Source organism: Salmo salar, chromosome ssa01 (genome assembly GCF_905237065.1).
Source record: "Salmo salar chromosome ssa01, Ssal_v3.1, whole genome shotgun sequence".
Taxonomy (NCBI): domain Eukaryota; kingdom Metazoa; phylum Chordata; class Actinopteri; order Salmoniformes; family Salmonidae; genus Salmo; species Salmo salar.
The window spans coordinates 89256966-89277883 of record NC_059442.1 but is presented as its reverse complement, the minus strand read 5'-3'; the positions used below and the strand labels follow the sequence as shown (position 1 = coordinate 89277883).

The 20918-nt window shown below is 47.7% G+C and overlaps 1 protein-coding gene across 3 annotated transcripts in view; it reads left to right on the top strand.

The window, feature by feature from the left end:
* rhbl4 (Rhomboid-like protease 4) overlaps positions 1–20212 on the top strand; it is an 81393-nt gene extending 61181 nt beyond the window's left edge. The window contains exons 1-15 of one of the 3 annotated variants that reach the window (NM_001173693.1): positions 3003–3060; positions 5978–6197; positions 6692–6898; positions 11564–11683; positions 11846–12015; positions 12354–12611; positions 13163–13274; positions 13450–13524; positions 13640–13801; positions 14250–14350; positions 14444–14602; positions 14763–14939; positions 15213–15366; positions 18713–18936; positions 19117–20212. In NM_001173693.1, coding sequence (NP_001167164.1) covers positions 3029–3060; positions 5978–6197; positions 6692–6898; positions 11564–11683; positions 11846–12015; positions 12354–12611; positions 13163–13274; positions 13450–13524; positions 13640–13801; positions 14250–14350; positions 14444–14602; positions 14763–14939; positions 15213–15366; positions 18713–18936; positions 19117–19312 — 2367 coding nt within the window. In that variant the 5' untranslated portion in view covers positions 3003–3028 and the 3' untranslated portion in view covers positions 19313–20212. Of the gene's footprint in view, positions 1–3002; positions 3061–3080; positions 3241–5977; positions 6198–6691; positions 6899–11563; positions 11684–11845; positions 12016–12353; positions 12612–13162; positions 13275–13449; positions 13525–13639; positions 13802–14249; positions 14351–14443; positions 14603–14762; positions 14940–15212; positions 15367–18712; positions 18937–19116 lie in introns of those variants that run through there. The other 2 variants (XM_014207869.2, XM_014207861.2) reach the window with 2 other exon arrangements.
* Positions 20213–20918: the final 706 nt, after the last annotated feature.

Genomic DNA, 20918 nt, shown 5'->3' with positions numbered 1-20918 from the left:
CACGTCTACATCACAGCAGAACAGTCCCCAGACCCTGACCATGTCTACATCACAGCAGAACAGTACTCAGACCCTGACCACGTCTACACCACAGCAGAACAGTACTCAGACCCTGACCATGTCTACATCACAGCAGAACAGTCCTCAGACCCTGACCACGTCTACATCACAGCAGAACAGTCCACCCCAGACCCTGACCACGTCTACACCACAGCAGAACAGTCCCCAGACCCTGACCACGTGTACATCACAGCAGAACAGTCCCCAGACCCTGACCACGTCTACACCACAGCAGAACAGTACTCAGACCCTGACCACGTCTACACCACAGCAGAACAGTCCTCAGACCCTGACCACGTCTACACCACAGCAGAACAGTACTCAGACCCTGACCATGTCTACATCACAGCAGAACAGTCCCCAGACCCTGACCACGTCTACATCACAGCAGAACAGTCCTCAGACCCTGACCACGTCTACATCACAGCAGAACAGTACTCAGACCCTGACCACGTCTACACCACAGCAGAACAGTCCTCAGACCCTGACCACGTCTACATCACAGCAGAACAGTCCCCAGACCCTGACCACGTCTACACCACAGCAGAACAGTCCCCAGACCCTGACCACGTCTACACCACAGCAGAACAGTACTCAGACCCTGACCACGTCTACACCACAGCAGAACAGTCCCCAGACCCTGACCACGTCTACACCACAGCAGAACAGTCCCCAGACCCTGACCACGTCTACACCACAGCAGAACAGTCCTCAGACCCTGACCACGTCTACACCACAGCAGAACAGTCCTCAGACCCTGACCACGTCAGTGGTAGGCTTTGAGGGGACTCCTATGGTAGGTACACCTATAGCTCAACTCTTAGCAGTAGTACTGTAGACTACTTTATCACTGACCTCAACCCAGAGTCTCTCAGAGCGTTCACAGTCAGCCAACTGACACTCCTATCAGACCACAGCAAAATCACAGTCTATTTCAACTGAGCAATCCTCAATCATGAGGCATCAAAGCTAAAGGAACTGAGTAATATCAAGAAATGCTATAGATGGAAGGAATGTAGTGTGGAAACCTACCAAAAAACAATTAGGTAACAAATGCAATCCCTTCTAGACAACCAACTTCCTGGACAAAATGTTCCACTGTAATAGTGAAGGTGTAAATTTGGCAGTAGAAAATCTTAACAGCATATTTGACCTCTCAGCTTCCCTATCAAATCTAAACATTTCAAACAGAAAACCGAAGAAAATTAACAACAATGAAAAATGGTTTGATGAAGAATGCAAAAACCTAAGAACGAAATTGAGAAACCTGTCCAACCAAAAACTTAGAGACCCAGAAAACCTGAGTCTACGGCTTCACTATGGTGAATCACTAAAACAATACAGAAATACACTACGGAAAAAGAAGGAACAGCACGTCAGAAATCAGCTTAATGTAATTGAAGAATCCATAGAATCTAACCACTTCTGGGAAAATTGGAAAACACTAAACAAACAACAACACAAATATGTATCTATCCAAAATGGAGATGTATGGGTAAATCACTTCTCCAAACCTTTTGGCTCTATAACAAAGAACAAACAGAAAAAACATATACATGATCAAATTAAACTATTTAAGACTACCAGAACCCACTGGATTCTCCAATTACCTTGAATGAACTACAGGACAAAATAAAAACCGTCCAACCCAAAAAGGCCTGTGGTGTTGATGGTATCCTCAATGAAATGATAAAATATACAGACCACAAATGCCAATTGACTATAATAAAACGCTTTAACATCATCCTTAGCTCTGGCATCTTCCCCAATATCTGGAACCAAGGACTGATCACCCCAATCCACAAAAGTGGAGACAAATATGACCCCAATAACTACCGTGGGATATGTGTCAACAGCAACCTTGGGAAAATCCTCTGCATTATCATTAACAGCAAATTCCATCTAGACACCATTGCCCTAGAGCACACAAAAATCTATACATACCTCGGCCTAAGCATCAGCGCCACAGGTAACTTCCACAAAGCTGTGAACGATCTGAGAGACAAGGCAAGAAGGGCCTTCTATGCCATCAAAAGGAACATAAAATTCGACATACCAATTAGGATCTGGCAAAAAAATACTTGAATCAGTTATAGAACCCATTGCTCTTTATGGTTGTGAGGTCTGGGATCTGCTCACCAACCAAGAATTCACAAAATGGGATAAACACTAAATAATGCATGCAGGGTAAAATTAGGCCGATACCCGCGAATTATCAAAATCCAGAAAAGAGCCATTAAATTCTACAACCACCTAAAAGGAAGCGGTTCCCAAACCTTCCATAACAATCCCAACACCTACAGAGAGATGAACCTGGAGAAGAGTCCCCTAAGCAAGCTGGTCCTGGGGCTCTGTTCACAAACACAAACACACCCCCAGAGAGCCCCAAGACAGCAACACAATTAGACCCAACCAAATCATGAGAAAACAAAAAGATAATTACTTGACACATTGGAAAGAATTAACAAAAAAACCTGAGCACTAGAATGATACTTGGCCCTAAACAGAGAGTACACAGTGGCAGAAAACCTGACCACTGTGACTGACCCAAACTTAAGGAAAGCTTTGACTATGTACAGACTCAAAAGGCAACCAGTGAAGAACAAACACCATTGTAAATACAACCCATATTTATGTTTATTTATTTTCCCATTTGTACTTCATTTGCAGATCGTTACAACACTGTAAATACATATACATAATATTACATTTGTAATGTCTTTATTCTTTTGGAACGTCTGTGAGTGTAATGTTTACTGTTCATTTTTATTGTTTATTTCACTTTTTTTGAGAGAGAGAGAGAGAGAGAGAGAGAGAGAGAGAGAGGTCAAGGAAGGAAAAGAGGGAGAGATTGAGAAAGAGGGAGAGGCTTGTAAAAGTATTTTAGGGAGGTGGGAACAGCAATTCATAGACAGTAGATCTGTTGTCCATTCCCACTGAGGATCAGACAGCTGAAGAGAGAAAATCCATGGAGATACAGGTGGGAAGATGGAGATACAGGTGGGAAGATGGAGATACAGGTGGGAAGATGGAGATACAGGTGGGAAGATGGAGATACAGGTGGGAAGATGGAGCTACAGGTGGGAAGATAAGGATACAGGTGGGAAGATTGAGATACAGGTGGGAAGATGGAGATACAGGTGGGAAGATGGAGATACAGGTGGGAAGATGGAGATACAGGTGGGGGTACTTTAGTCTGTTGGAATGGAGGAGGGTGCTGGACATGTAAGACAGTGTGGGACTGGGTAGAGGAATAGGTGGGAAACAGAAGGGATGGAAGGAGTCGGGAAGAGGAAATAAGTGAGAGAGAGGGAGGGTGGGTGGGTGGGAGAGAGAGAGGTTGAGGGAGGGGAGATTAGAAGAGAGAGATCACTGAAAGTATTTTCCAAAAGAGCCATTTATCTTTTTATTTGTCTTAGCTGAGGGATGCTTGTTTTTACAATGTTAAGTTCTGTAAAGTGACCAACATGTAATAGAACAAGGGAAATAGCAGTGATAGCGCTGATCAGTGTGATGTAAATAAGGATGTTAAACCGTCACTAAATGTCTCTGCCAAAGCTACGCATTTGCCTCTGTTAGTGGAATAATAGCAGTAGTTTCTGTCTCTAATGGCTATCGCTGTTGATTTGGATGGTCTCATCTGGCTATAGCTGTTGATTTGGATGGTCTCTACTGACTATAGCTGTTGATTTGGATGGTCTCTACTGGCCTTAGCTGTTGATATGGATGGTCTCTACTGGCTATAGCTGTTGATTTGGATGGTCTCTACTGGCTATAGCTGTTGATTTGGATGGTCTCTACTGGCCTTAGCTGTTGATATGGATGGTCTCTACTGGCTATAGCTGTTGATTTGGATGGTCTCTACTGGCCTTAGCTGTTGATTTGGATGGTCTCTACTGGCTATAGCTGTTGATTTGGATGGTCTCTACTGGCTATAGCTGTTGATATGGATAGTCTCTACTGGCTATAGCTGTTGATATGGATAGTCTACTGGCTATAGCTGTTGATTTGGATGGTCTCTACTGGCTATAGCTGTTGATTTGGATGGTCTCTACTGGCTATAGCTGTTGATTTGGATGGTCTCTACTGGCTATAGCTGTTGATTTGGATGGTCTCTACTGGCTATAGCTGTTGATTTGGATGGTCTCTACTGGCTATAGCTGTTGATATGGATGGTCTCTACTGGCTATAGCTGTTGATTTGGATGGTCTCTACTGGCCTTAGCTGTTGATTTGGATGGTCTCTACTGGCTATAGCTGTTGATTTGGATGGTCTCTACTGGCTATAGCTGTTGATTTGGATGGTCTCATCTGGCTATAGCTGTTGATTTGGATGGTCTCTACTGGCTATAGCTGTTGATATGGATAGTCTCTACTGGCTATAGCTGTTGATATGGATAGTCTACTGGCTATAGCTGTTGATTTGGATGGTCTCTACTGGCTATAGCTGTTGATTTGGATGGTCTCTACTGGCTATAGCTGTTGATATGGATGGTCTCATCTGGCTATAGCTGTTGATTTGGATGGTCTCTACTGGCTATAGCTGTTGATTTGGATGGCCTCTCCTGGCTATAGCTGTTGATATGGATGGTCTCTACTGGCTATAGCTGTTGATTTGGATGGTCTCATCTGGCTATAGCTGTTGATTTGGATGGTCTCTACTGAATACTGACTTGTACCACTGGTGATCTGGCTGCTCAAACACACACAGGCAAACGTGCACACAGACACACACACACACACACACACACACACACACACACACACACACACACACACACACACACACACACACACACACACACACACACACACACACACACACACACACTAGGTTTGTAGCCTAATGAGTCAAGGTGTTTATTTTCCTAGAAACAACCTTCTGCAGAGGGTATGAGTCTTCCCAGAACCTTATCTCACACAGTCTGTTTCAGTGAAGATGGATGTGTCACTCTGTTTTCTTCTTCTGTGGTGTTTATAATAATCCTGCTACCCTGAGAGCCTCTCTCTGTGAATCACCACCACTCAATCTACCCCCCCAACCCTCCTAAACCCTCCCAACCCAAACTTGTGACCCCTCTTAAAACATTCCTGCCTCCCGGGAGGACAAGAATCAGTGTGGCACTTCCCTCCCTCTCTCCCCTGGCGGTGCGCAGCCTTAAAAGGCTTCCCCAGCTGGCTGGTTTCTCACTAATGATGGAGACTGTGTTATTACTGAGTATCTGCTACTCCCCAACCCACATCCTGCTTCTTCACAGAACACTTTTCCTATCCACTCTGAGACGCTCTTACAAACCCAGAGGTCCACCAGGGGGCTGGCTGTCTGCCCAGGACTAACAGAGAACATCAGCTCATTCACTATGCACTAAAATAAGAATGAGGGCTTGCACTGTTTGTCACTGGGTTTTATGAGTGTGTGAACGTGGGCATGTGTATCCATTAGGTTGTTAATGTGTGTGTCTGAGCATGGTTTTGTGTGAGTGGCATGTCAAGGCACATATTTGTCAACTGCAGTTGACTTCCTGTCTGTGTGAGTAGAACTGATGTAATCCAGCTGTACTCTGTCATTGTTTGACTGAGTGGTGATGCACAACACTAATGCTCTGGCCCGGTCAGTCCCTCCAAATGTCTCAGGCTTTACACTGGGTTAGGGTTTGAAATTGTGGGGCTGGGGAGTGGGGGAACACACCCTCACATCGTTCCGTACACAAATAAACTACAAACCCACTGCCGTGTCTGGGTTGCTAGTGTAATCTGTGTCTGTCTTGTCTGTATACTCTCTGCAAAGACGAGCCCACACTCAACCCAAATACTGTCTCTTTTAACTCAATTTAAACTGTTACTACCAACTATCACTAACCAAGTACATCCCTGAACGGAGATTCACCTTGCTCTAACCTCGGTCTATGTCCCCTCAGGGGTACGGCAGCCTGGTTCGGGGTCAGTAAGGAAAACGACAGCACCCAGCGATGGCGGAGGAAGAGGCTGCAGCACTGCAACCTGCGCTACGGCCGTCTCAAGGCCCAGGTGATGAGGGAGATGGAGCTTTCCAGCCAGGACAACCTGTCTCTAACCAGCACTGAGACCCCACCACCCCTCTACCTCCCCCCACACCACCACCCCTATGGCATGCAGAGGGTAGGGCAGCGCCACCCACAGACAGACTGGCTTTCTTCCTCTTTTCTTCTCTTTCTCTATCCCTTACTGTTTAGGATGTTAGGAGCTTGCCATACATCTCTGCATGTGTAATGTGTGGTGTTGTGATGTGTAGTGTTTCTTTACCAATATCAATCCTATCCCTCCCTTTGGAACAATGACATTATTCAATACACTTCAATATAGATATCAGAATGTATATTTTGCTTATTTCAGGTGATATTCTTCCTATGTGATGCGTATTAATACATGGAGTAATGCAACTATTATAGGTCCATCACTATGGTAACCTGCGTATTGATATGACTGTGAACTTGACCTGTCATGTAGCAACTTAGCATGTGAGTTCACCACTAAATAACATCATATAATATACTTGTCTCCGTGCTGTTTACTACGGTATCGGACATTACAGTGTCTGCCTCTGTCTTTGTGCGTGTGCATGTGTGTGTGTGTGCGTGTGTGTGTGTGTGTAGATTGTGGACCCCCTGGCGCGGGGCCGTGCATTTCGCCTGGTAGAGGAGGTAGATGGTTACAGCGTACCGCAGACTCCCATCACCCCTGGTGCCACCTCTCTCTGCTCCTTCTCCAGCTCGCGCTCCGCACTCAACAGGTTACCACGGAGACGCAAACGAGAGTCTGTCGCTGTCATGAGCTTCAAGGCCACCGCCGCCCTGGTCAAGGTGTGTGTCGCACAGACAGTGTGTCAGAGGCAAGGATCAGAGTGTGTGTGTGTGTGTGTGTGTGTGTGTGTGTGTGTGTGTGTGTGTGTGTGTGTGCGTGCGTGCGTGCGTGAGCGCGCGCGCGCGGGCGTGTGTGTGTGTGTGCAGGGAACAGATGCGTTCATGTGTTCCCTGCATGATTCTTACTATTGATGAATCATCCCTGATACTCCAGCAGATACAGTACAAGACACTGCTTTGATCTAACTAAATCACCACTGGGACATGTCTGTTGGATATGACCCTGGTCACTGAACACTGCTTTAACACCAATGGGTGATGCTGTCTGTCAGATATGACCCTGGTCACTGAACACTGCTTTAATACCACTGGGTGATGCTGTCTGTCAGATATGACCCTGGTCACTGAACACTGCTTTAACACCAATGGGTGATGCTGTCTGTCAGATATGACCCTGGTCACTGAACACTGCTTTAACACCAATGGGTGATGCTGTCTGTCAGATATGACCCTGGTCACTGAACACTGCTTTAATACCACTGGGTGATGCTGTCTGTCGGATATGACCCTGGTCACTGAACACTGCTTTAACACCACTGGGTGATGCTGTCTGTCGGATATGACCCTGGTCACTGAACACTGCTTTAACACCACTGGGTGATGCTGTCTGTCGGATATGACCCTGGTCACTGAACACTGCTTTAACACCACTGGGTGATGCTGTCTGTCAGATATGACCCTGGTCACTGAACACTGCTTTAACACCAATGGGTGATGCTGTCTGTCGGATATGACCCTGGTCACTGAACACTGCTTTAACACCAATGGGTGATGCTGTCTGTCAGATATGACCCTGGTCACTGAACACTGCTTTAACACCGCTGGGTGATGCTGTCTGGCAGATATGACCCTGGTCACTGAACACTGCTTTAACACCAATGGGTGATGCTGTCTGTCAGATATGACCCTGGTCACTGAACACTGCTTTAACACCAATGGGTGATGCTGTCTGTCAGATATGACCCTGGTCACTGAACACTGCTTTAACACCACTGGGTGATGCTGTCTGTCGGATATGACCCTGGTCACTGAACACTGCTTTAACACCACTGGGTGATGCTGTCTGTCGGATATGACCCTGGTCACTGAACACTGCTTTAACATCAATGGGTGATGCTGTCTGTCAGATATGACCCTGGTCACTGAACACTACTTTAACACCACTGGGTGATGCTGTCTGTCAGATATGACCCTGGTCACTGAACACTGCTTTAACACCAATGGGTGATGCTGTCTGTCAGATATGACCCTGGTCACTGAACACTGCTTTAACACCAATGGGTGATGCTGTCTGTCAGATATGACCCTGGTCACTGAACACTGCTTTATCACCACTGGGTGATGCTGTCTGTCAGATATGACCCTGGTCACTGAACACTGCTTTAACACCACTGGGTGATGCTGTCTGTCAGATATGACCCTGGTCACTGAACACTGCTTTAACACCAATGGGTGATGCTGTCTGTCAGATATGACCCTGGTCACTGAACACTGCTTTAACACCACTGGGTGATGCTGTCTGTCAGATATGACCCTGGTCACTGAACACTGCTTTATCACCACTGGGTGATGCTGTCTGTCAGATATGACCCTGGTCACTGAACACTGCTTTAACACCACTGGGTGATGCTGTCTGTCGGATATGACCCTGGTCACTGAACACTGCTTTAACACCAATGGGTGATGCTGTCTGTCAGATATGACCCTGGTCACTGAACACTGCTTTAACACCACTGGGTGATGCTGTCTGTCAGATATGACCCTGGTCACTGAACACTGCTTTAACACCACTGGGTGATGCTGTCTGTCAGATATGACCCTGGTCACTGAACACTGCTTTAACACCAATGGGTGATGCTGTCTGGCAGATATGACCCTGGTCACTGAACACTGCTTTATCACCACTGGGTGATGCTGTCTGTCAGATATGACCCTGGTCACTGAACACTGCTTTAACACCACTGGGTGATGCTGTCTGTCAGATATGACCCTGGTCACTGAACACTGCTTTAACACCAATGGGTGATGCTGTCTGGCAGATATGACCCTGGTCACTGAACACTGCTTTAACACCAATGGGTGATGCTGTCTGGCAGATATGACCCTGGTCACTGAACACTGCTTTATCACCACTGGGTGATGCTGTCTGTCAGATATGACCCTGGTCACTGAACACTGCTTTAACACCACTGGGTGATGCTGTCTGTCGGATATGACCCTGGTCACTGAACACTGCTTTAACACCAATGGGTGATGCTGTCTGTCAGATATGACCCTGGTCACTGAACACTGCTTTAACACCACTGGGTGATGCTGTCTGTCAGATATGACCCTGGTCACTGAACACTGCTTTAACACCACTGGGTGATGCTGTCTGTCAGATATGACCCTGGTCACTGAACACTGCTTTAACACCACTGGGTGATGCTGTCTGTCGGATATGACCCTGGTCACTGAACACTGCTTTAACACCACTGGGTGATGCTGTCTGTCGGATATGACCCTGGTCACTGAACACTACTTTAACACCACTCGCTAATGCTGTCTGTCAGATAGGACCCTGGTCACTGAACACTGCTTTAACACCAATGGGTGATGCTGTCTGTCAGATATGACGCTGATCACTGAACACTGCTTTAACACCACTGGGTGATGCTGTCTGTCAGATATGACCCTGAACACTACTTTAACACCACTGGATGATGCTGTCTGTCAGATATGACCCTGGTCACTGAACACTGCTTTAACACCAATGGGTGATGCTGTCTGGCAGATATGACCCTGGTCACTGAACACTGCTTTATCACCACTGGGTGATGCTGTCTGTCAGATATGACCCTGGTCACTGAACACTGCTTTAACACCACTGGGTGATGCTGTCTGTCGGATATGACCCTGGTCACTGAACACTGCTTTAACACCACTGGCAGGGTGGTGGGGTGTACAGATAGATCTCTCTCCATGTCCTGTGGTGTCAGGCAGGGTGGTGGGGGGTACAGATAGATCTCTCTCCATGTCCTGTGGTGTCAGGCAGGGTGGTGAGGGGTACAGATAGATCTCTCTCCATGTCCTGTGGTGTCAGGCAGCGTGGTGGGGGGGTACAGATAGATCTCTCTCCTTGTCCTGTGGTGTCAGGCAGGGTGGTGGGGGGGTACAGATAGATCTATCCCCATGTCCTGTGGTTGCTGGCAGGGTGGTGGGCGGTACAGATGGATAGATCTCCATGTCCTGTGGTGTCAGGCAGGGTGGTGGGGGGTACAGATGGATAGATCTCCATGTCCTGTGGTGTCAGGCAGGGTGGTGGGGGGTACAGATGGATAGATCTCCATGTCCTGTGGTGTCAGGCAGGGTGGTGGGGGGTACAGATGGATAGATCTCCATGTCCTGTGGTGTCAGGCAGGGTGGTGGGGGATACAGATAGATCTATCCCCATGTCCTGTGGTGTCAGGCAGGGTGGTGGGGGGTACAGATAGATCTCTCTCCATGTCCTGTGGTGTCAGGCAGGGTGGTGGGGGGTACAGATAGATCTATCTCCATGTCCTGTGGTGTCAGGCAGGGTGGTGGGGGGTACAGATAGATCTATCCCCATGTCCTGTGGTGTCAGGCAGGGTGGTGGGAGGTACAGATAGATCTCTCTCCATGTTCTGTGGTGTCAGGCAGGGTGGTGGGGGGTACAGATAGATCTCTCTCCATGTCCTGTGGTGTCAGGCAGGGTGGTGGGGGGTACAGATAGATCTCTCTCCATGTCCTGTGGTGTCAGGCAGGGTGGTGTGGGGTACAGATAGATCTATCTCCATGTCCTGTGGTGTCAGGCAGGGTGGTGGGGGGTACAGATACATAGATCTCCACATCCTGTGGTGTCAGGCAGGGTGGTGGGAGGTACAGATAGATCTATCCCCATGTCCTGTGGTGTCAGGCAGGGTGGTGGGGGGTACAGATAGATAGATCTATCTCCATGTTCTGTGGTGTCAGGCAGGGTGGTGGGGGTACAGATAGATAGATCTCCATGTCCTGTGGTGTCAGGCAGAGTCGGGGGGGGGCATTAGATAGATGACTAGATAGATGAGAAAATGTTTACATCCCAAATGGCACCCTATTCCCTATATAGTGCACTACTTTTGAACTGGGCCCTGGTCCATGTCCCTAACCCCATTTACAGCAGTAGGATAACACTGCTGTCAGTCCTGTCCTCCAGTCAGAAGGCTCAGCTGTGTGTCTGGTCTGTTATCCAGTAGAGTGTTGTGTATTCTGGAACTGGAACATTGAATGATACAGGGCTAATCCCGCCTCCTGAGGTCAAAGCATTATAATCATCATGGCCACTGTTCACAGCTGGTTGTCAGAAACCAGAGAGGACAATCATTTGTGTTGTTTTGTCTGGGGACACTGTCTACCCTTTGTTTACTTGGTATGTCCTTGATTTTGGGTTGGGGTCAATTCCATTAAATGTAATTTACTTCCTACTGACGGAATTTAAATGGAATTGACCCATCATGGTCTTCCTGTCACACACAACAGTAATGTATTATCATGCAATAAATGTAAAACAGACGGTATAACATTAACGGTGATGATGACAACGATGGTGATGATGGTGTGTGTCAGGGCCGTACGGTTTGGGAGAGAGACCAGCGGTGTCGCAGGTGGAGCTTCATGCCAGTGAGTTTCCTGGAGGACGACACAGTGGACTTCCCTGATGAGCTGGACACCTCCTTCTTTGCTAGGGTCAGTAACACACACACACCTGTCCTATTACACATTCACGCACAGATACCACACACACTCACACAGTTTCTCCTGTTCCTCTTCACATCTTTTCCTCCTCCTCCTTCTCCTCTCCTCTCCACTCCTCTCGTTTCCTCCTCCTCCTCCTCCTCCTCCATGCAGGATGGTCTGAGAAGAGGAGATGAGGAGCTGTCTACCTATGCAGACGATGTGTTTGACTCTCCGTCTGAGGCCGCCATTAAAGAGGAGGAGTCTAACACAACTGCAGATGAGAGTGACCTCACAGGTGGCGCCCTGGACAAGAACGAACTGAAGAGGAGTCACCTAATGATGTGAGTTTAACACACACACACACACACACACACACACACACACACACACACACACACACACACACACACACACACACACACACACACACACACACACACACACACACATACAGACAGACAGACACACAGACACACACACACACAGACACACAGACAGACACAAACAAGTTGTTGCTGCTACTGTAGCCTGTTTTCACCTAACACACACCCTCTTCTGACCCTCTCTCTCCTTCGCTACCATATCTTTCTCATTCTCTCTCTTTCTGTCTGTCTCTCTCTCTTTTTCTATTTCTCTCTCTCTCTCCTCCTCCTCCCTCCACCTCTCAATTGCTCAACAGACCCCTAGAAAGAGGCTGGCGTAAGGGTAAAGAACCTGGGCCCTCTGTGGTCCAGCCCAAGGTGCGTCTGCAGCAGGAGGTGGTGAGTGTGAGTGGGCAGCGACGGGGCCAGCGGATCACAGTGCCTGTCAAGAAGCTCTTCGCCAGGGAGAAGAGGCCCTACGGCCTCGGCATGGTGGGACGGCTCACTAACAGAACCTACCGCAAACGCATCGACAGCTTCGTCCAGCAACAGATAGAGGACATGGACGACCACAGGTACACTTTATTGTCTTAGAGGAGTTTCAGATTCTTTCATTTCTATTTCAAATTCAGAATTTGCTACATTGCTATGCAATTGACTTAAACTCTGGCATGGTCACATAGTTGTACTTTAACATGGTCACATGTCTAACAGGTTACGATACTACAGGAGAAGTGCCCAGTCACAGCCGTAGTGGAGGAAGCAGCTGTGTCTGAGTTGGCCCCAGATAAGATACAGCATGAGTCATCACAGGATAGTGTAACCCAGTGGTTCCCAAACATTACTGCACCATGACTCACATGAAAGCACCTTTTTTTCTGACTGACCTGGCCTCTAGATACATCAGGACTGTGTGACTCAGTAACAGATGGTCCACTCCCGAGTCCCCGGCACTCCATGTGGGAAACAATGGTGTACACAGGTGTACACTACAAACTTTTGTCCTAGTCGCTGCAGCTGTTTTCAGTGGGAAGCCCACACTGACATAGTGAGGTACTGTTTCTAACAGAGGAGGCAAGCTGCTGTACTGTCTGCGATAGCCTATTCATATTGTGTGTCTCTGCAGGCCTTTCTTCACCTACTGGATCATGTTTGTCCACCTGTTGATCACCATGTTGACTGTGTGTCTGTACGGCATTGCCCCTGTTGGCTTCTCCCAGCACGAGACCGTCGACTCGGTCAGTACCCAGATTTCTTTATACTGTAGTCTGGGTTCTACAAGTTACAGGGACGGGTGTATCGTCATTGCTATGAAGGTTGTGCCTTATATGATGAGTGATCCATTGAAACCGCGTGGTATGTCTGTGTATTTGACTTTGTAAACCCTTTGGCATTTCCCCTCTCTCTCTTTAGGTATTGAGAAATAAAGGTGTTTATGAAAATGTCAAGTTTGTGCAACAAGAAAACTTTTGGGTGGGACCAAATTCGGTAAGTGTAGCTTTTTTAGGCGAATGGACTTTGTTTGATCATTTAAACCTGAACGTCAACTACAGTATGAGACCTTGTCTGTGTTCTGACTGCACATCCTCCCCCTGGCCTGCAGGAGGCGCTGATCCACCTGGGGGCTAAATTCTCCCCCTGCATGCGTCAGGACCAGCAGGTCCATGACCTGATCCAGGAGAAGAGAGGAAGAGAGAGGGACTCAGCCTGCTGTGTGAGGAACGACCGCTCCGGCTGTCTCCAGACCTCACAGGAGGAGTGCTCTGTGAGTCACCCTGGTATTAGACTAATGTTAGACCAATGTTACAGTCTTGTACTGGTTAACGTCCTACGAGATCTGATATCTCCTCTCTCTCTCTTTATCCCTCTTGTCCCTCTCTCTCTCTTTATCCCTCTTGTCCCTCTCTCTCTCATTATTCTGTTCTCTCGTGCTTTCTCTCTCTCTCACTCTCTCTCTCTCTCACTCTCTCTCTATCCCTCTCTCTCTCTATCCCTGTTGTTTCTTTTTTTCTTTCTCACTCTCTCTCTCTCTCACTCTCTCTCTATCCCTCTCTCTCTCTATCCCTGTTGTTTCTTTTTTTCTTTCTCTGTCTCTCTCTCTCTCTCTCTCGTTCTTTCATTCTCTCTCGCTTTCTCTTTCTTTCTCTCTCTATCCATCTCTCTCTCTGTCTCTCCATCTCTCTCTTTCTCTCTCCCCTGTTCTCTCTCTCCAGTCTACTCTAGCAGTGTGGGTGAAGTGGCCTCATCACCCCAGTGCTCCTCTCCTGAAGGGGAAGGTCCGTCAGCACGGCTCAGTCTGCCACCAGGACCCCAGGTAATAGACTGCTTCTTTCTGTACCTCTCTTCTTCTATATCTCCTCTTCCCTCTATTCCTCTAACGTTCTTTCCTCTGTTCCTCTCCTTCCAGGATCTGCATGGAGCCAGCCTCTGTATCGCCTCACGAGTGGCCTGATGACATCACCAAGTGGCCAGTGTGTACCAGGTACAACCCAGGCAACCACACTAACCTCCCCCACGTAGACTGTGCCATCACAGGACGGCCCTGCTGCATCGGTACCAAAGGGAGGTAAGGACACTCTGTTTGTTCTGTCTCTGCAGCTATACGTTGTCGCTGCGATGATGTTGTGATGTAATCCTGTGTGTTGTGTGTGCAGGCTGCTATAAGTTTTTAATGTTGTAAGAACGTTGTGTGTGTGTTGTAATAATGTAATGTGTTGTGTGTTCAGGTGTGAGATCACGTCCAGAGAGTACTGTGACTTTATGAAGGGCTACTTCCACGAGGAGGCTACTCTCTGCTCCCAGGTGGCCTGTCTGGATGATGTGTGTGGCTTGCTGCCTTTCCTCAACCCTGAGATCCCAGACCAGTTCTACAGACTCTGGCTCTCTCTATTCCTCCATGCTGGGTGAGACTGGAACTCCCCCAGAATCACAGTGTCTCATGTCCGTCATGGTGTTGTGTCTTTTTCAGGGCCTCTTCCGCATTACTAATGTATAACGTGTGTGTGTGTGTGTGTGTGTGTGTGTGTGTGTGTGTGTGTGTGTGTGTGTGTGTGTGTGTGTGTGTGTGTGTGTGTGTGTGTGTGTGTGTGTGTGTGTGTGTGTGTGTGTGTGTGTGTGTGTGTGTGTGTGTGTGTGTGTGTGTGTGTGTGTGTGTGTGTGTGTGTGTGTGTGTGTAGGATCCTGCACTGCCTGGTGTCGGTGCTGTTCCAGATGACCATCCTGAGGGACTTAGAGAAGCTGGCTGGCTGGCTGAGGATCTCTATCATCTACATTGTCTCTGGAATCACTGGAAACCTGGCCAGCGCTATCTTCCTCCCCTACAGAGCTGAGGTAAATACTGTAGATACCCTGTACCGTGATACCTGCCCTACAGAGCTGAGGTAAATACTGTAGATACCTGTACCGTAGATACCTGCCCTACAGAGCTGAGGTAAATACTGTAGATACACTGTACCGTGATTCCTGCCCTACAGAGCTGAGGTAAATACTGTAGATACACTGTACCGTGATACCTGCCCTACAGAGCTGAGGTAAATACTGTAGATACCCTGTACCGTGATACCTGCCCTACAGAGCTGAGGTAAATACTGTAGATACCTGTACCGTAGATACCTGCCCTACAGAGCTGAGGTAAATACTGTAGATACACTGTACCGTGATTCCTGCCCTACAGAGCTGAGGTAAATACTGTAGATACACTGTACCGTGATACCTGCCCTACAGAGCTGAGGTAAATACTGTAGATACACTGTACCGTAGATACCTGCCCTACAGAGCTGAGGTAAATACTGTAGATACCCTGTACCGTGATACCTGCCCTACAGAGCTGAGGTAAATACTGTAAATACACTGTACCGTGATACCTGCCCTACAGAGCTGAGGTAAATACTGTAGATACACTTTACCGTAGATACCTGCCCTACAGAGCTGAGGTAAATACTGTAGATACACTGTACCGTGAGACCTGCCCTACAGAGCTGAGGTAAATACTGTAGATACCTTGTACCGTGATACCTGCCCTACAGAGCTGAGGTAAATACTGTAGATACACTGTACCGTGATACCTGCCCTACAGAGCTGAGGTAAATACTGTAGATACCCTGTACCGTGATACCTGCCCTACAGAGCTGAGGTAAATACTGTAGATACACTGTACCGTGAGACCTGCCCTACAGAGCTGAGGTAAATACTGTAGATACCTTGTACCGTGATACCTGCCCTACAGAGCTGAGGTAAATACTGTAGATACACTGTACCGTGATACCTGCCCTACAGAGCTGAGGTAAATACTGTAGATACCCTGTACCGTGATACCTGCCCTACAGAGCTGAGGTAAATACTGTAGATACACTGAACCGTGATACCTGCCCTACAGAGCTGAGGTAAATACTGTAGATACCCTGTACCGTGATACCTGCCCTACAGAACTGAGGTAAATACTGTAGATACCCTGTACCGTGATACCTGCCCTACAGAGCTGAGGTAAATACTGTAGATACACTGTACCGTGATACCTGCCCTACAGAGCTGAGGTAAATACTGTAGATACACTGTACTGTGATACCTGCCCTACAGAGCTGAGGTAAATACTGTAGATACACTGTACCGTGATACCTGACCTACAGAGCTGAGGTAAATACTGTAGATACACTGTACCGTGATACCTGCCCTACAGAGCTGAGGTAAATACTGTAGATACACTGTACCGTGATACCTGCCCTACAGAGCGTAGGTAAATACTGTAGATACACTGTACCGTAGATACCTGCCCTACAGAGCTGAGGTAAATACTGTAGATACCCTGTACCGTGATACCTGCCCTACAGAGCTGAGGTAAATACTGTAAATACACTGTACCGTGATACCTGCCCTACAGAGCTGAGGTAAATACTGTAGATACACTGTACCGTGAGACCTGCCCTACAGAGCTGAGGTAAATACTGTAGATACCTTGTACCGTGATACCTGCCCTACAGAGCTGAGGTAAATACTGTAGATACACTGTACCGTGATACCTGCCCTACAGAGCTGAGGTAAATACTGTAGATACCCTGTACCGTGATACCTGCCCTACAGAGCTGAGGTAAATACTGTAGATACACTGAACCGTGATACCTGCCCTACAGAGCTGAGGTAAATACTGTAGATACCCTGTACCGTGATACCTGCCCTACAGAACTGAGGTAAATACTGTAGATACCCTGTACCGTGATACCTGCCCTACAGAGCTGAGGTAAATACTGTAGATACACTGTACCGTGATACCTGCCCTACAGAGCTGAGGTAAATACTGTAGATACACTGTACTGTGATACCTGCCCTACAGAGCTGAGGTAAATACTGTAGATACACTGTACCGTGATACCTGACCTACAGAGCTGAGGTAAATACTGTAGATACACTGTACCGTGATACCTGCCCTACAGAGCTGAGGTAAATACTGTAGATACACTGTACCGTGATACCTGCCCTACAGAGCGTAGGTAAATACTGTAGATACACTGTACCGTAGATACCTGCCCTACAGAGCTGAGGTAAATACTGTAGATACCCTGTACCGTGATACCTGCCCTACAGAGCTGAGGTAAATACTGTAAATACACTGTACCGTGATACCTGCCCTACAGAGCTGAGGTAAATACTGTAGATACACTGTACCGTGATACCTGCCCTACAGAGCTGAGGTAAATACTGTAGATACCCTGTACCGTAGATACCTGCCCTACAGAACTGAGGTAAATACTGTAGATACCCTGTACCGTGATACCTGCCCTACAGAGCTGAGGTAAATACTGTAGATACCCTGTACCGTGATACCTGCCCTACAGAGCTGAGGTAAATACTGTAGATACACTGTACTGTGATACCTGCCCTACAGAGCTGAGGTAAATACTGTAGATACCTTGTACCGTGATACCTGCCCTACAGAGCTGAGGTAAATACTGTAGATACACTGAACCGTGATACCTGCCCTACAGAGCTGAGGTAAATACTGTAGATACCCTGTACTGTGATACCTGCCCTACAGAACTGAGGTTAATACTGTAGATACCCTGTACCGTGATACCTGCCCTACAGAGCTGAGGTAAATACTGTAGATACACTGTACTGTGATACCTGCCCTACAGAGCTGAGGTAAATACTGTAGATACCTTGTACCGTGATACCGGCCCTACAGAGCTGAGGTAAATACTGTAGATACACTGAACCGTGATACCTGCCCTACAGAGCTGAGGTAAATACTGTAGATACCCTGTACCGTGATACCTGCCCTACAGAACTGAGGTTAATACTGTAGATACCCTGTACCGTGATACCTGCCCTCTAGAGCTGAGGTAAATACTGTAGATACCCTGTACCGTGATACCTGCCTTACAGAGCTGATGTAAATACTGTAGATACACTGTACCGTAGATACCTGCCCTACAGAGCTGAGGTAAATACTGTAGATACCTGTACCGTAGATACCTGCCCTACAGAGCTGAGGTAAATACTGTAGATACCTGTACCGTAGATACCTGCCCTACAGAGCTGAGGTAAATACTGTAGATACCTGTACCGTAGATACCTGCCCTACAGAGCTGAGGTAAATACTGTTGATACCTGTACCGTAGATACCTGCCCAACAGAGCTGAGGTAAAATACACTCCCACTCCCACTCTCCCTTCCTCCCCAGGTGGGTCCAGCAGGCTCTCAGTTTGGTATTCTGGCCTGTCTGTTTGTTGAGCTGTTCCAGAGCTGGCAGATCCTGGAGCGTCCGTGGAGGGCTTTCACCAAGCTGCTGTGTGTCGTCCTCTTCCTGTTCTCCTTTGGCCTGCTGCCCTGGATAGACAACTTCGCCCACATCTCCGGATTCATCTCTGGACTATTCCTCTCCTTCGCCTTCCTGCCATACATCAGGTGAGAAGTTTGTTGATTTCGTGATATTTTTAATTTGTTTGAATGTAAACGCTTTGACATACACATGACTCGGTTGTTGGGTTGAAGTTGCTTGGGGTAATTAGGGGGATTTTATTATTACTAAACATTGGCAAATCATCATCACTATCTGATTATATGATCTATTCTTATTATTTCCAGTTTTGGCCGTTTGGACATGTACCGTAAGCGTGTCCAGATCTGTGTGTTCCTGTTGGTGTTCCTGGGACTCTTCTCAGGGCTGGCTGTCCTGTTCTACGTCCACCCGGTCAAGTGTGAGTGGTGTGAGTACCTCACCTGTATTCCCCTCACTGACAAGTTCTGTGACAAGTACGACCTCAACGCCCACCTCCACTGACCAGGCCTTTGACCGTGCAACTATAATGACTAGAATGGACATTCTCAAAGAAGTATAGCCTCACGCACCAGGATAGCAGGACACAAGTCTGGTGAACAAGACTAGGCTAAAAGCAACGTCACAGCATGGACCGGACCAGGGGAAATATTTGGTGTAGCATTAAGGACATTGGACGTGAAGATTGCCCATCTTGGAAAAATGACCTGATAACGGTTGATCTTAATAACTGTTGAACTGTTGATCTGTTTCCATTCGGTTTTGTTTATATGGACATTGCTAGCGATTGACTGGTCACTTTCAAAGCATAAAGACAGAGAGAGGTGGAAGGGGGTAATATGTGACTGTTTTGCCTTGACACTGATCTCACTCCCCTCTCGTCTTATGAAAACTGAGCCAACACCACCACCTTGGGGCCATTAGACCACACAACAGCCACTGACTCCACACACAGTTGTGGATGGATTTTGTTTTGTATTTTTCTACACAAGTCATAAAGCCAACTAAGAGTTTTATTGGATGACCTCAGACAGGAAGCTATCTCCCAAGAAAGAAAATATCTGTTTAGTACTGTAGGATGACTGCCTCTTGTGCCTTGGTTATTAATGTCAAGTATAGGTCTAAATCTAGGTCCAAGTCTAGGTCCAAGTCTCAAATGGCACACTATTCCCTGTACAGTGAACTTATTAGTGCACTATATTGGGTCTATTCTCTATATAGTGCACTACGTTTTGGGGGATAGCGAATAGTGTGCCATTTGAGATGTGCCCTATGTTACACCAGACAAACCACGTGTAGCTTAACATGTACTGTATAATGCTGTCTAAGAGTGGTAAGTGTTTGGAGGGTAGCGTTTTAGCTACCTGCTTATCTGTACCTGACAATACAGCAACACAAACTGAAGCTTTTTGTCTGTGTCCACTTTATTTCTGTTGTGTGAATGTGTCTTGTTGCACATGCATGTTTCCCTCAGTAGAGGGCAGAGTTTCCCCCAGTAGAGGGCAGAGTCTCCCCCAGTAGAGGGCAGAGTCTCCCCCAGTAGAGGGCAGAGTTTCCCCCAGTAGAGGGCAGAGTTTCCCTCAGTAGAGGGCAGAGTCTCCCCCAGTAGAGGGCAGAGTCTCCCCCAGTAGAGGGCAGAGTTTCCCCCAGTAGAGGGCAGAGTTTCCCCCAGTAGAGGGCAGAGTTTCCCCCAGTAGAGGGCAGAGTCTCCCCCAGTAGAGGGTAGAGTTTCCCCCAGTAGATGGCAGAGTTTACCCCAGTAGAGGGTAGAGTTTCCCCCAGTAGAGGGCAGAGTTTCCCCCAGTAGAGGGCAGAGTCTCCCCCAGTAGAGGGTAGAGTTTCCCCCAGTAGAGGGCAGAGTTTCCCCCAGTAGAGGGCAGAGTTTCCCCCAGTAGAGGGCAGAGTTTCCCCCAGTAGAGGGCAGAGTCTCCCCCAGTAGAGGGCAGAGTCTCCCTCAGTAGAGGGCAGAGTCTCCCCCAGTAGAGGGCAGAGTCTCCCCCAGTAGAGGGTAGAGTTTCCCCCAGTAGAGGGCAGAGTTTCCCCCAGTAGAGGGCAGAGTCTCCCCCAGTAGAGGGCAGAGTCTCCCCCAGTAGAGGGCAGAGTCTCCCTC